This window comes from Scyliorhinus torazame, chromosome 2 (assembly GCF_047496885.1).
Source record: "Scyliorhinus torazame isolate Kashiwa2021f chromosome 2, sScyTor2.1, whole genome shotgun sequence".
Lineage (NCBI taxonomy): Eukaryota > Metazoa > Chordata > Chondrichthyes > Carcharhiniformes > Scyliorhinidae > Scyliorhinus > Scyliorhinus torazame.
Window position 1 is genome coordinate 213,867,935 of NC_092708.1, and position 13,058 is coordinate 213,880,992.

At 48.8% G+C, this 13,058-nt stretch overlaps 1 protein-coding gene across 4 annotated transcripts in view; it reads right to left on the bottom strand.

The window, feature by feature from the left end:
- The window catches only part of LOC140395531 (aldehyde oxidase 1-like), a 331,856-nt gene that overhangs the window by 14,289 nt on the left and 304,509 nt on the right, over positions 1-13,058 (bottom strand). For all 4 annotated transcript variants that reach the window (XM_072483451.1, XM_072483442.1, XM_072483460.1 and 1 more), the window contains 2 exons: positions 3,128-3,180; positions 1,585-1,699 (listed from right to left, as the gene is read on the bottom strand). In XM_072483451.1, the coding sequence (XP_072339552.1) occupies positions 1,585-1,699; positions 3,128-3,180 (168 nt within the window). The remainder of the gene's footprint in view (positions 1-1,584; positions 1,700-3,127; positions 3,181-13,058) is intronic.

Consider the following 13,058-nt stretch of genomic DNA (forward strand, 5'->3'; position numbering starts at 1 on the left):
GGGGAGAGGATTTGTGTGGGGGAGCTGAAACGTGTCATTGATATGATAAGAATGTTTGGGCTTCCCTGATATTCTCAGGAAGTCATTCACGAATCTTTGGCTGGAAAAGTTTGGGAAATCCTCCACTAGGCTGGTTCCTGGGATGACCAGCTAGTCTTATGATGAAAGGTTGAGCACGTTGGGCCCATACTCACTGGAGTATCGAAGAGTGAGAGGTGATCTTATTAAAACATAAAATTCTGAGGGGGCTTGATAAGGTGGATGCTGAAAGGATTTCTTTCCCCCAATGGGGGAGTCTGGAACGATAGCACGTTTAAAAAATAAGCGACGGAATTCTCCGTTCCCGAGACGGAAGTGTTGACACCGGGACAGGACTAATGGATTCCATGACAGCAAAACTGCCACCAAATCTGGACCGATTCAGCGATTGTTAAGGGGCTAGCACCGGTATAGGGGCTAGCCACATGGTATATAATTGATTCCAATGAGAAATGGTGCCGGATTCGCCGAGTCCAACATTGACACTCAAGAGGCTGACAAGCTGCAGCCGCATATACACACTTCACTCCCCACACACACTATTCCAGCCAACAAGATGGCAGCAAGGAGAGCGGCCCCGAGATTTACCGACGCCAAGCTGGAGACCCTCCCGGTCGCAGTGGAGAAGAGGAGAATGACCCTGTATCCCGGCCCAAGAAGTAGTCTGCTAGCCGCCACCATTCGCTGTGCCTGGGCGCAGGTGGCAAAGGTGGTCAGCGCCACGAGCAACACCATCCGGACTGGCCAGCAGTGCCATAAAAAAACTGCACAACCTTCTCAAGGTTGCCAGGGTGAGTATTCAACACTGTGCTGCTGGCACTAACCCGCGGTCCCACACAGCCGGAACCTGAACGCCATCCACCCATCCGGAGGGTTGCCGATCCCCCACCCTGCACCAGCTGCCAGCGCCCTATCAGCCACCATAGCTGGGCTCCCTGGCCACTGAGGCCACAAGCTACCCACCTCCTGGGCAACATGCATCATCAGACCGTCCAACACTGTCGTTTTCTGTTTCCTTCTCCCCACCCAGGAGAAGGCTGTCGATAACCGTTGGGAGCGGGAAAAAACTGGAGGGGGACCGCCGGACCCGCAACCCCTCTCCATGGCAGAGCAGAGGGCACTGGACGTGATCGGCTGGAGGAAACGGAGGTCGCCGACGCGGATGGCGGTGGCCGGGTGAGCAAGTGAGACCCCGCTTAGTTACGGATCCCCATGACACATGTGGGCCTCCCCCATCCCCTCATCCCACCCCCCTGCCCCCCCCCCCCCCCCCCACCTCCCATCTCACCCCTGTCACTTTTTGGGCGTAACACCAGACGGATCCTGCGGACATAGCTGCAGAATCGGAGAATCCTGCCCAATATTTTTTCGGAGAGGAAGGGACTGTTCCAGTGAGAGTCACACCTTTAGGAGAGGTGGGACTTTCACATTCCATTGAAAATGCCGTTATAATCTTCAAAACTGTAATGTCATTGAATATTCTAGATTGCCCATCAGATTCCACATCCTTCTTAATCTCAGGTTCCTTTTCCTATTTCTCCTTACCTTGTGGTCTCCTGTCAGGCAGTCAATCTCCACCTCAGAACACGCTGCTCCAAATATGAAGTACATGATCCCTGTTGCTTCACCTTTCTCCCAGTCTATAGATACATCCTTGCCCCTAAAATGACCAACACATACATGCTTTTACTTTGGAGCTCAGTCTCACACTCATCTCATTAACAACAGTTGGGTTAATTACATTTCACTCTTTAAAATGTTTCTGAAATTCAGAGAGGGGCAGAGTTAGAAACAATGAAGGTAGTGGTAAGGATGGTGCTTTCTAACTTGCCTTCTTCCAAAATGACTAAACACAATAATTTGAGCTGAGGAGCTGCAGCAAAAGGAGACAAAACTAAACACTTTGACCAACATGTCTCAAAGGTCAAAGATCAAGTGGCTGTTCTATATTGCTATGGTTATAAGCACTGTAGAATGTTCCTCTAAACTATGCAGTGGTGTAGCAACCCAAAACCTCTTTCGAAGGTTAGGCTTAAGTTGGCCCCTTTAAATTATCACCCAAGTGCTGCTCCACAAAAATATTTAAGGTGCTGAAAATTTAAACAATTGACCCTCGTTTTCCAAAATAAAATTAGATAGTATGTTGGTGACATAAATATATTTATCTTTCCTGTGTATTAAGTGGGCTCTACCTCGTGTTCCTTATGACCCATGGCTCTTGTTCATGTTCCATTGATTCAGAAGTGGGAATCCTAAGTGGGATGGGTGTTGTTGGCGAGGTAATGTCCGCCCAAAATTACAACATTTTGGAAAGCATCAACATCAGTCAATGAGACTTCTTCGCACTATCCCATTCTCCTAATGTTCTTTCCCAGGACTTGTTAACTGGGAATCTATGAAATCTTAATCTCTTCCTTCTAACAATGTAAAGTTTCTCAGGCCTAATCATTGTATCACCTTTTCTACATTTACTCACAGGGTGTAGGTATCATTAGCAAGACAAACATTAATTGCCTTGAGAAGGGTGGTGATCCGCCTTCCTCATTAACTGTAGTCTGTATGTTGAAAGTACTTCTGTGCTATTAGGTAAGAATTTTCATGATTTTGACACAGTAACAATGAAGGAACGGCAATATCTTTCTGAGTCAGGATGATGCATCTAGGAGAGGAACTTACAGATGGTGGTGTTCCAATGTGCCTGGTACCCTTGTTCATCTAGGTAGTAGAGGTCATGCCTTTGTGAAGTTATTGAAGGAGCCTTGACAAGTTCTTGCAGTGCATCTTGTAGAAGGTGCAGATTGCAGCAATGTCACACCAGTAGTGGACAGAGTGAATGTTTTACATGATGAATGGGGTGATGATCGAGTGGATTGCTTTGTCCTGGATGATGCCAAGCTTCTTGAGTGAAACCTAAACACTACCTACGTTCTCTCCTCTCCTGCACCTTGGTGGAGTGTGCTGCACACTGACACTGAGGTGATCTGAGTCCAAACACGAATGCCGTCATTACACTCGTTTCCTAAGGTTCTGTTCAGTCAGGACTATCTGTCAATTTATAAGTTCAGTTGGAATCAACAATCATACTTACTTGAAGAAACCAGTTGTTGATAAGCTGACCTTGTTCCTAAAAGCTTCTTTCACCTGACAAAACATACGTTATGTTAGTGAGATATATTATTAAGTTCCTTCGTAAAGGGCAATGTTAAGATATTTTAATAATCATAAAATATGCGGGTGAGGTGAGTATAGAAGTTAAATTAGAAAGGTTCATTAATCAGTGTCATTAATAAACTGCCTCTGTGAGGTATGTTAATGAAGTATAATTAGTAATGCATGTTACTAAGCAGCATTACTAAGATACATTAATATGGTGCATTAATCAGGTATAAGAAAGAAAAGGGGAGCACGGTGCGCAGTGGTTAGCCCTACTGCCTCACAGCACCAAGGTCCCAGGTTCGATCCCGGCTCTGGGTCACTGCCCGTGTGGAATTTGCACATTCTCCCCGTGTTTGCGTGGGTTTCGCCCCCACAATCCAAAGATGTGCAGGGTAGGTGGTTTGGCCATGCTAAATCCCCCTTAATTGGAAAAAATGAATTGGGTACTCTTAAATTAAAAAAAAGAAATAAGAAAGAAAATACTTCAATTTATATAATATCTTTCACAACTACAGGATGTCACAAAGTGCTTCATAGACCATGAAGTGCTAGTGAAGTTTAGTTACTATGGCAGCCATTTGGCACACAGCGATTGCCCACGAACAGCAATGTGATAATGAGCAGATAATTTGGTTTTGCGATGTTGATTGAAGAATAAGTGTTGGTCAGGCCTCCAGCATCAACTGCTCTGCTCTTTTTTGAAATTGTACCATGAATTCTTTTGTGTCCACCAGTGAGGGCTTAGGTTTAAGACCTCTTCTGAACAATGGCACCTCCAATAGTGCAGCACCCCCATAGTATTGCATTGGAGTGTTAGCCTTGATTTTTGTGCTGAAGTCTGAAGTAGGACTTGGAGAGACAATTTTAACTAAAGTGGATTCAGGTGCAAAGGGACCTGGATGTATATGTGCATAAATCATTGAAGGAGGCAAGACAGATTGAGGATGTGGTTAATAAAGCATGCAGTATCTGAAATAGCCCGCACGAGGCCTACAGGGTGGGAACGATTAGCTTCCCGTGGTCCTTGCGGTGTACGTGCACCCCTGCTAGGGGCGGGGGATCTCTATTAACCTCTGTTTCAAAGGTAATTATTTTGGAGAAAATAGTAAAAGTTAATAAAAAATGCATGATGGAGTATGCCCATACATTTTGATGCTTCTGAAGGTTCTTTTGGTAGCATCGGCAAAAAACCCGATTGAAAAAAATGTCATCCCAGTGTATTTCTGAGAATTGCAATAATAATGACTGATAAATGAACAGAAGATTTTGGGGAACAGTCAATCCTAATATGATGCTGATTTAATTTAACCACAATACCAGATTTCAATTAACATCTCAAAACCTGATTTAGGATCTGTCAATTGGCAAATGATGAAGCCACAGACTCATTCACTGTGACTGACGCTATTTGCCCATGTGCAGGAAGTGTTTGACCAGGCACAAATAAACAGAGCCATGTTAATAAGGTATATTAGTCAGATATCTGAGCATGCAGAATCTGTATCTGTATAGTGCCTCAATATGGCTTGCATAAATGGTGCACACAGACAGCAACTGCTGTCCAAGAAAATTGGGATTGTTTGCTTTGGAAAAGATGAAGATTGGAATAATGTGATTGGGGCTCTCAGATTATTTAGAGAATTAACAAACTTGATGAAGGTGGATTGTTCACTCTGGTGAAAGATTTAAATCCCAGCAGATCAATGGCTGACCCCCGTATCCTAAGCAATATTTACTCCTCAACCAACATCATTAAACTTATAGGGAACAAAATTGGATCGCCCCAAAATCAAGTGCGGGGATAGTAATGTGCTCTTGACTCACACACATTCAAAGTGATGCATACAGTATGTTAAGCTCATGCCGCCCCTAAGTATGATGATGGTGTCTTGCAGCCCAGTGCTGATCACACTGTTGAGTGGTTATGCATCTCAAGGGGGGTCCAGATTTGTGTAAGGGTGACATAACTTAAAGCCAGCCTACAATTTTAGAGGTGAGTGCAGAGGCTAGAAGTGGTGAAAATGAAGACAGAGACCAGGAAGAACTTATAAAAATGGCACAACAGACCAGAAAGCATGCAGCAAGGTTCTTCAATACCATGCTTGGTGGAGGAGGCACCCAGGAGGAGAAAAGCTTTCTCTCAGGGTGCCAGCAGTCTCGCCAGGCAGATGCACTGAGAGGACTCCTACACTACCTGCCTGGTTATTCCTGACTGCCAACGGTCACCCAGCCTCGCTGGCTGCAAATACTGAAGCTGTGGAGTGACCACATCTATAAACATGCTGTCCATGATGCGCTCAATTTCACAAATGTGCGGCACAATGATGCCAGCTGCTGCTTAAGCACCAAAAGCTGTTATACCATCATCCTCGATAGTTTCAGCCCCACCTTGGATCATTGCCTCAGTATGGATGCCCCAATGATGGTATCACTGCAGATTTCACCATCTGTAAGCAACTCAACACTTCCACAAAGACACAGTCACATTAGCAAATAAGTAGCATCTAACCCACAAATTGATGAAGAGTGCTGTTGGGAGAGGGGGGCCTTAATGCTACTGAGCCATGTTAAATAAAGCAACACGTTCCAAAAAGATGTCTGTAGTATAAGGGTCTGGCACATATAGGATTACTGTGGGACTGAATGCAGTACAGTACTGCTCATACAGTGATATGAAGAGGCACATGACACACACAGAGGTAATCTATGGTTGCACAGATCCACATGTATCAGCAAGCATGGCGACAACTGCTAGCTTGTAGTCTTTACTGTATATTCACAAACAGATCGAAGAGTCAGTTAAGACATCCAGTAACCTCTGTGTGAATATTTCTTCAGACCTACTGAACTGTATCCAACACCCTACAACAGTAACACTGGCATCAAATCACACAGAGTTAATCTATGGTTGGACAGATCCACATGTATCAGCAAGCATGGCGACAACTGCTAGCTTGGAGCCTTTACTGTATATTCATAAACAGCACGAAGAGTCAGTTAAGACATCCAGTAACCTCTGTGTGAATATTTCTTCAGACCTGCTGAACTGTATCCAACACCCTACAACAGTAACACTGGTATTAAATCAGCATTTTGCATAACCTCACATGTTCCGACATTATATTCCATCTGCCAAGTTTTTGCCCACTCACCTAACATGTCTATATCCCTCTGTAAACTCCTTGAGCCATCCTCACCACTTGCCTTCCCACCTATTTTTGTGTCATCTGCAAATTTGGCAACAGTATATTCAGTTCCCTCTGTTAGTTAGAAGATGACATGACAATCTGCCTTTGTACTGCACAGCATAGTGCTCTAACCAAGATGGCATTCATCACGGACAGGTCAGAGACGAGGAATCCTGCGGTGAGTAACTCACCTCCTGACACCCCAAAGCCTGGCATAAGTCAGGAATGTGATGGAATTTTCGCCACTTGCTTGGATTAGAGCAGTTCCAACAACATTCAAGAAGGTACCACACAAAAGACTACTTATAAGATAAGAGCCCATGGTGTTGGGCGACTATATTAGCATGGCTCGGGGATTGACTAGCTAATAGAAGACAGAGTTGGGATAAGAGGGACACTTTCAGGATGGCAACCTAAAACTAGTGGAGTGCCACAAGAATCAGTGCTGGGGCCACAATTATTTACACTATATATTAATGACTTGGACAAGGGAAGTGAATACTATTGCCAAGCTTGGGGATGATACAAGGAGAGGTGGAAAGGCAAGTGGTGAGGATGACATAAAGAGTATGCAGAGGAATATAGAAAGGTTAAGTGAGTATTGAGCAAAAAACTTTGCAGATGGAATATAATGTAGGGAAATATGAAGTTATGCACTTTGGTAGGAACAGTAAAGGAGCTGAATTTTATTTGGATGGAGAAAGACGGCAGAAAGCTGCAGCACGGAGGGATTTGGATGTCCTCATGCATAAATCGCAAAAAGCTAATATGCAAGTTCAGCAGGTAATAGGGAAGGTAAATGGAATGGAGTATAAAAATAGGTAAGTCTTGCTCAAACTATACAAGGCACTAATTATACCAGAATACTATGAACAATTTTGTTCTCTTTATGTAAGGAAAGGTACACTGGCATTGGAGGATGTCCAGAGAGGGTTCAATAGATTAATCCTGGATACGGAGGGATTTTCTTATGAGAGGTTTAGTAGGTGGGCCAATACTCATTGGAGTTTGGAAGAATGAGAGGTGACCTTATTGAGACAATTAGGATTCTCAGGGGGCTTGACAGGGTGGATGCTGAGAGGTTGTATCCGCTTGTGGGAGAGTCTAGGACCAAAGGGAATAATCTCAGACTAAGGGGTCACACATTTAAGACTGAGATGAGGAACAATTGCTTCTCTCAGAGGGCAGTGAATCTGTGGAATTCTTTACCGCAGGGTGCTGTAGAGGCTGGGCTGTTAAGTATGTTCAAGGCTGAGATAGACACATTTCTAATCAAGAAGGGAATCAAAGGTTATGGGGATAAGGCAAGAAAGTGACGTTGAGAATTATAACATCAGAACAGCCATGATCTCATTCAATGGCGGAGCAGATTCAATGGACTAAATGGCCTATTTCTGCTCCAATGTCATATGGTTGAAGCTCAACACCATCCAGGACAAAGCAGTCTACTTGATTGGCACCTCACCCACAAACATTCACTCCCTCCACCACCGATGAATAGTGGCAGCAGTGTGTGCCATCTACAAGATGCACTGCAGCAACTCATCAAGTCTCCTTAGACAGCACGTTCCAAACCCATGACCACTACCATCTATGACAAGAGCAGCAGACACATGGGAACACCACCACCTGCAATTTCCCCTGCAGGTCACTCAGTATCCTGACTTGCAAATATAGATTCATAAACTTTACAACACAGAAGGAAGCCATTTGGCCCATCGTGACCACAGGTCAATCAAGATCTGACAACACCAAACTCATTTTCCAGCGCTTAGCCCATAGCCCTGGAGGTTATGTCAAAGCAAGAAAATATCTAAATACTTCTTAAATGCTACAAGAGTTTCTGACTCAACTACCATTTCAGGCAGTGAGTTCCAGACTCCCACCACCCTCTGGGTAAAAATATTTGTCTTCAACTCCCTTCTCAGCCTTTTACCTTTTACCTTAAATCCACACCCCCTGGTTATTAACCCCTCCACTATTGATCATACCCCCTACATTTGAGTCCAAGTCATTCATGTACACCACAAATAGAAGGGCCCCAACACCAAGTCCTGTGGAACCCCACTGGAATCAGACTGCCAGTCACAGAAATATCCGACTACCATCAAGCTCTGCTTCCTGCCTCCCAATCAATTTTAGATCCAATGTGTCGCTTTGCCTTGGATCCTATGGTCTCTTACTTTCTTGACCAGTCTGCCGTCAGGGACCTTGTGGCAAGCCTTGCTAAAGCCCATCTGACCACATCAAATGCATTACCCTCAACAACACTCCTACAGCATGATCTTCCGGAACAATTTCCAAGTGTTGTAGCGAGCGGGGATTGAAGTGAGTTTCCCAGCACTCGGCCCAGAGAAACCAGCAATGCAATTCAACATTAATTGGTCCTCTCAAGGAGGCCTCTCGCCGCCAATAACGCCTCTCCAGCCGATTCTCCGGGACCGCGCTCACCAGCACCTCAGCTGGCGAGCAGCATTTAAACTGCACTTGCTCGGTGAACCCCAGCCAGCTTGCAATAATGGCGTTGAGGAGACCGGGCCCAAGATTCGGGGGCGTTAACCTGAGAAGTTCCTGCTCGTGGTGGAGATCAGGAGGGATGTCATGTTCCCCCGGGAATCCTGGAGGGTGATCCACAAGGCAGCCAGTGCTGCCTGGGAGAGGTGGCGGCAGCCATTAGTTCCAACAGTATAACCAATAGGACTGGGCAGCAGTGCAGGAAGAAGGTCAACGCCTACACCGGGCAGCACGATTGAGTAGACACTAACGCCTCCCCACCCCACCGAGGGAGCACCCGCCCGCCTATTCCCCCTTCCCCCTAACTTCACCCCCCCTCTCCCACCACTGAACCACGCAGTGGCTAACGGCACCCTCTCTGTGTCTCCACAGGAAAAGCTCTCCGACAATTGATGGGAGAGAGCCCAGACTGATGGAGGGGTGCCAGACTTGAGAATCCTCACTCCTTCGAGAAGCGGGCCCTGGAGGTGACCGGTGTGACCGAGGACAGGGCAGTCACCAACTCGGAGACTGGCAGACGCCGCAGGCATGAGGAACCACCGGTCTCCACCCGGGGGACCTGTCAAACACGAGTCGTGATTGCCTTACTGACTGACCTATCTCTCCCACTGACCACATGTCCATTCTCCAGCCGAGGATGCCGGTCCATCCTGGGTGGCCCCCTCTCCTGACTCCGAGGAGACCACCTCAGAGGAGACTACCTCGGAGAAGACCTCCGAGGATGCCACCATAATAGTCGCGTCACAGCTGTCACCCCACCCTCTACCAGCGCAGATCCACACATCTAGGTGGGACATGTTAGTGGTCAGACCCCTCGTGCACAATCTGGTGAGTACTACACAACTGATGATGCACATCAGATGGAGCAGAAACCCCCAGGCGACACAGCAGTCGGAGGTTTGCTGGTACTGAGGACCCAGCTGGGTCCCAGCCTGATGCTGAGCCTCTGGAAGTGGGTTACTTGGAGCAGATGGAGACGAAAGGGAGCGGCCAGGACATTCAGAGGGAGATGTCAGCTTCACTGCAGCAGATCCAAAGCAGTTTGGAGAAGCCCCAGAGGTTATGGGCGCAGGAGATGTAGCCAACAAGGAGTGGCACTGCAGCAAACACTGCTGGGGTGGCGACCATAGTGGAGAGCTAGTACACGACGTCGGCACCAGGAGTGAAGGTGTCCAAGGTGTCGCTCAGTCAGTGACAACCATGGCTGAGGGTCTTGGCAGAATGTCTGACTTATTGGGAGATGTCACCCAGTACCAGGCTGACCTTGATGAGGTTCTGCGGGGCATGTGCCACTCTCAGATGGGCATGGCTGAGGCACTGCAGAGCATGTCCCAGTCACTGAGGAGCGTTGCTGAGGGCGACAACACCATGGTGCAGGCAATGGGGAACCACCAGGGCTAGCAGAGCCAGATGATGCAGGGGCAGCCGGGGCTCGAGCCAGCTGCCCCTCTGTCCCAAGGGCACCAATTAGACCCAGACCTGTCCCATGGAGTAGCGATGGTGGCCACCAGCTCTCCTGAGTGCCACCTATCTGATGAGGCCGTGTCTCGCAGGCAGCACACGAGACAAGGTGGCACGGCCGTGCATGTGCCACCAACAAGTGAGCCTGGCCCTCCGCCCCAGAGCCCCCAGAACACGCCTGCCAGGGGCATCGAGGGCCAAGGGACGATATAAGCAGTTGGCTGCCACCACCTCAGATGTGCATCCTGGGGAAACACCAAGACATAATGGTCGAGCTAGGAGGGCCAGGTATGTTGAGGATCACTGAGGGCACTGGGGGAGGGGAGAGGGGGGGGTCGAGTTAGGTAGGGTATGGGTTTGGGGCTGGGGGGGGGGTGGGGTACGGCACTCTCAGGAATGGGCACATTAAACATTTTTTGCGCAACCATTATGATGCCTCTGTCGCTTTCTTCCGCAATGCGGGCTGACCCCCAGACCCTTTGCCTGTCTTTCCAGGCAACGCCCACCCCCTGCCGTGGCGCTCACCCAGCCTCCGGCCATGGGCATGTCCCCGGAGCTGTGTCCCAACCTCTGGGTGTTCGGATGTTGCATATGTGGTGTTGCCTCTCGCAGTGTGCAGGTGTCAGGGTGTGATTGGGATGCTGGACAATGACTCCGACATACTACATGGCCGGCCCATCCACCCACAGGAATCCACTTGGCATGTGTGAAGTGCTCACTTACTCACGATTGCAAGTTCCCTATTAACGATAGCCTTCCGCCGTGCAGCCAGAGTCCTCAGCAGTCGGTGGGGGCTATGGATGATCAATGTGGTATACGCGCAGGGACAAGGGATGCCCCCAGAATGGGGTTGGGATCCAGCGGTTGGCATGGTGGTGCCATGAGCGATTGCCCACCAATTGCACCTCCAGCGCCTCACCCCCATCCTCCCATGGCAGCCCGCTCCTGCAGAGCATTGGGGCGGCAAGCCCTGCACACCCAGGCTCTTTACATGTGAGCAAAGATGGCTACTCCCCTCCTCGGCTCCCTGAGGAAGCCCTTCCGCCAGGTTCACATTTTTCATAAGGATTACTAATCAGCACCAGCGTGAGCACTTGCTGGGGAGGCCAATGAATGACAGGAGGTCATTGGATATGGGGTCACTCTCGTTGATTCTACGGAAATGGGGCTTAAGTGGTGATAATTGGTTTCTCGCCACACTATGACGAGTTTCCGATTTCGCCGACGGGAGCAGGCCGGTTGCATCATAAATTGTTTGCCGCGGATCTCCTTTTTGGCCTCTCCCGCTATTCACCAGCCTCATTACGCTTGAGCGCAAGTGTAACAAAGCCGGAAGATCACAGCCCTAGTTACCTCCTCAAAAAATGTGATTAAATTTGTCAAACATGTCAAACTATCCCAAATTATTACGTGTCTATGTAAGTGAAGATTTTGTTCCACAGGATTTGTTAAGGAAACCTCCCCACCACTGAGATTAGACTGACTGGCCGAGGACTTCCTGGTCTATCCCGACTTCATTTTTGTAATAATGGGACAATGTTAGCAGTCCTCCAGTCCTCTGGCACCTCACCTGTGACCAGAGAGGATACATATCATCCAGGCCTGCAGATTTATCCACTTTTAAGACGACTAAACCTGCCAGTATCTCCTCTCTCTGTATGTTAATTTCTTTTAACATTTCACAGTCCATACCCTGATGTCTACACCCACATGGTCTTTTTCATTGTGAAGTCTGGCACAATGTATTCCGGGCACCAATCCCATTGCCACGGCCTGCAAGGCAACCATATGTCTGCGCACTGCACTGACTGCCCATTGTGTCCCGCAGATGTGCAAAGCACGAGATGGGCATGGCCCAGTGCAGCCTGTGGCCCACCAGGTGTTGGGATACCCCAGTGCACCCATCCGAGGCATTGCCCCACTGCAGGGCAGCAGGGAAGCCATGGAGCATGCTTTGACTGGCAGACGTGGGCATCAGTACCCTTCCGGCACACTGTCCCTCGCAGGGCAGATATCTTGCCAGTGCTGCCATCAGCTAGCTCACCCCACAGGACCACCGGATGTCACCAAGACCTGCCTGCCCACTGCACCCCTGCCCCCATCCATGCTGCCCCCAAACAAGTAGACACAACCTGTGAGCCGCACAAAGAACCCACAGTACAGCACAGCTACAGTCCCACAGGTAACCAGCCCTGGCCTAGCCCCAATCATGGGCATGCCGACGTGCATGCCACCAAGAATGGCACAGTCGGTGGTGCACTGAGCCAACCTCCTCCCCCCGTCCCACAACCAGGTGTCACCCTGCTGACAGGGTATCACATCGTCCAACAAAGGAGGACACCCACAGTGGATCCCACAGGACAGCAAAGGACAGGGGCCGCAGAGTGCAGCGCTGGCATGGGTCGCACCAACCACTGGTACCCCTGCCGGCAGGGACGGGTGGTGGGGTCAGAGGACCCCTGGTGCCAGGCACCGATGGGCACAACGGTACAAAGCGGAGCGCAAGGTGTCAGGGGGAACAGCCGGATTGACGCCAAATCGGGATGCTCCCCGAAAATGGCGTAAATGTGTTGCACGCCACGCGGGGTAAAAGTACAGTAGGTATATCATTAGCGGGCCTGACACCCTACTTGCCGGGGCGTCAGAGACTCACCGCGTCCGATGGGCCGAGTTCCCGGTGGCGTGGTTCACTTGTGGTTT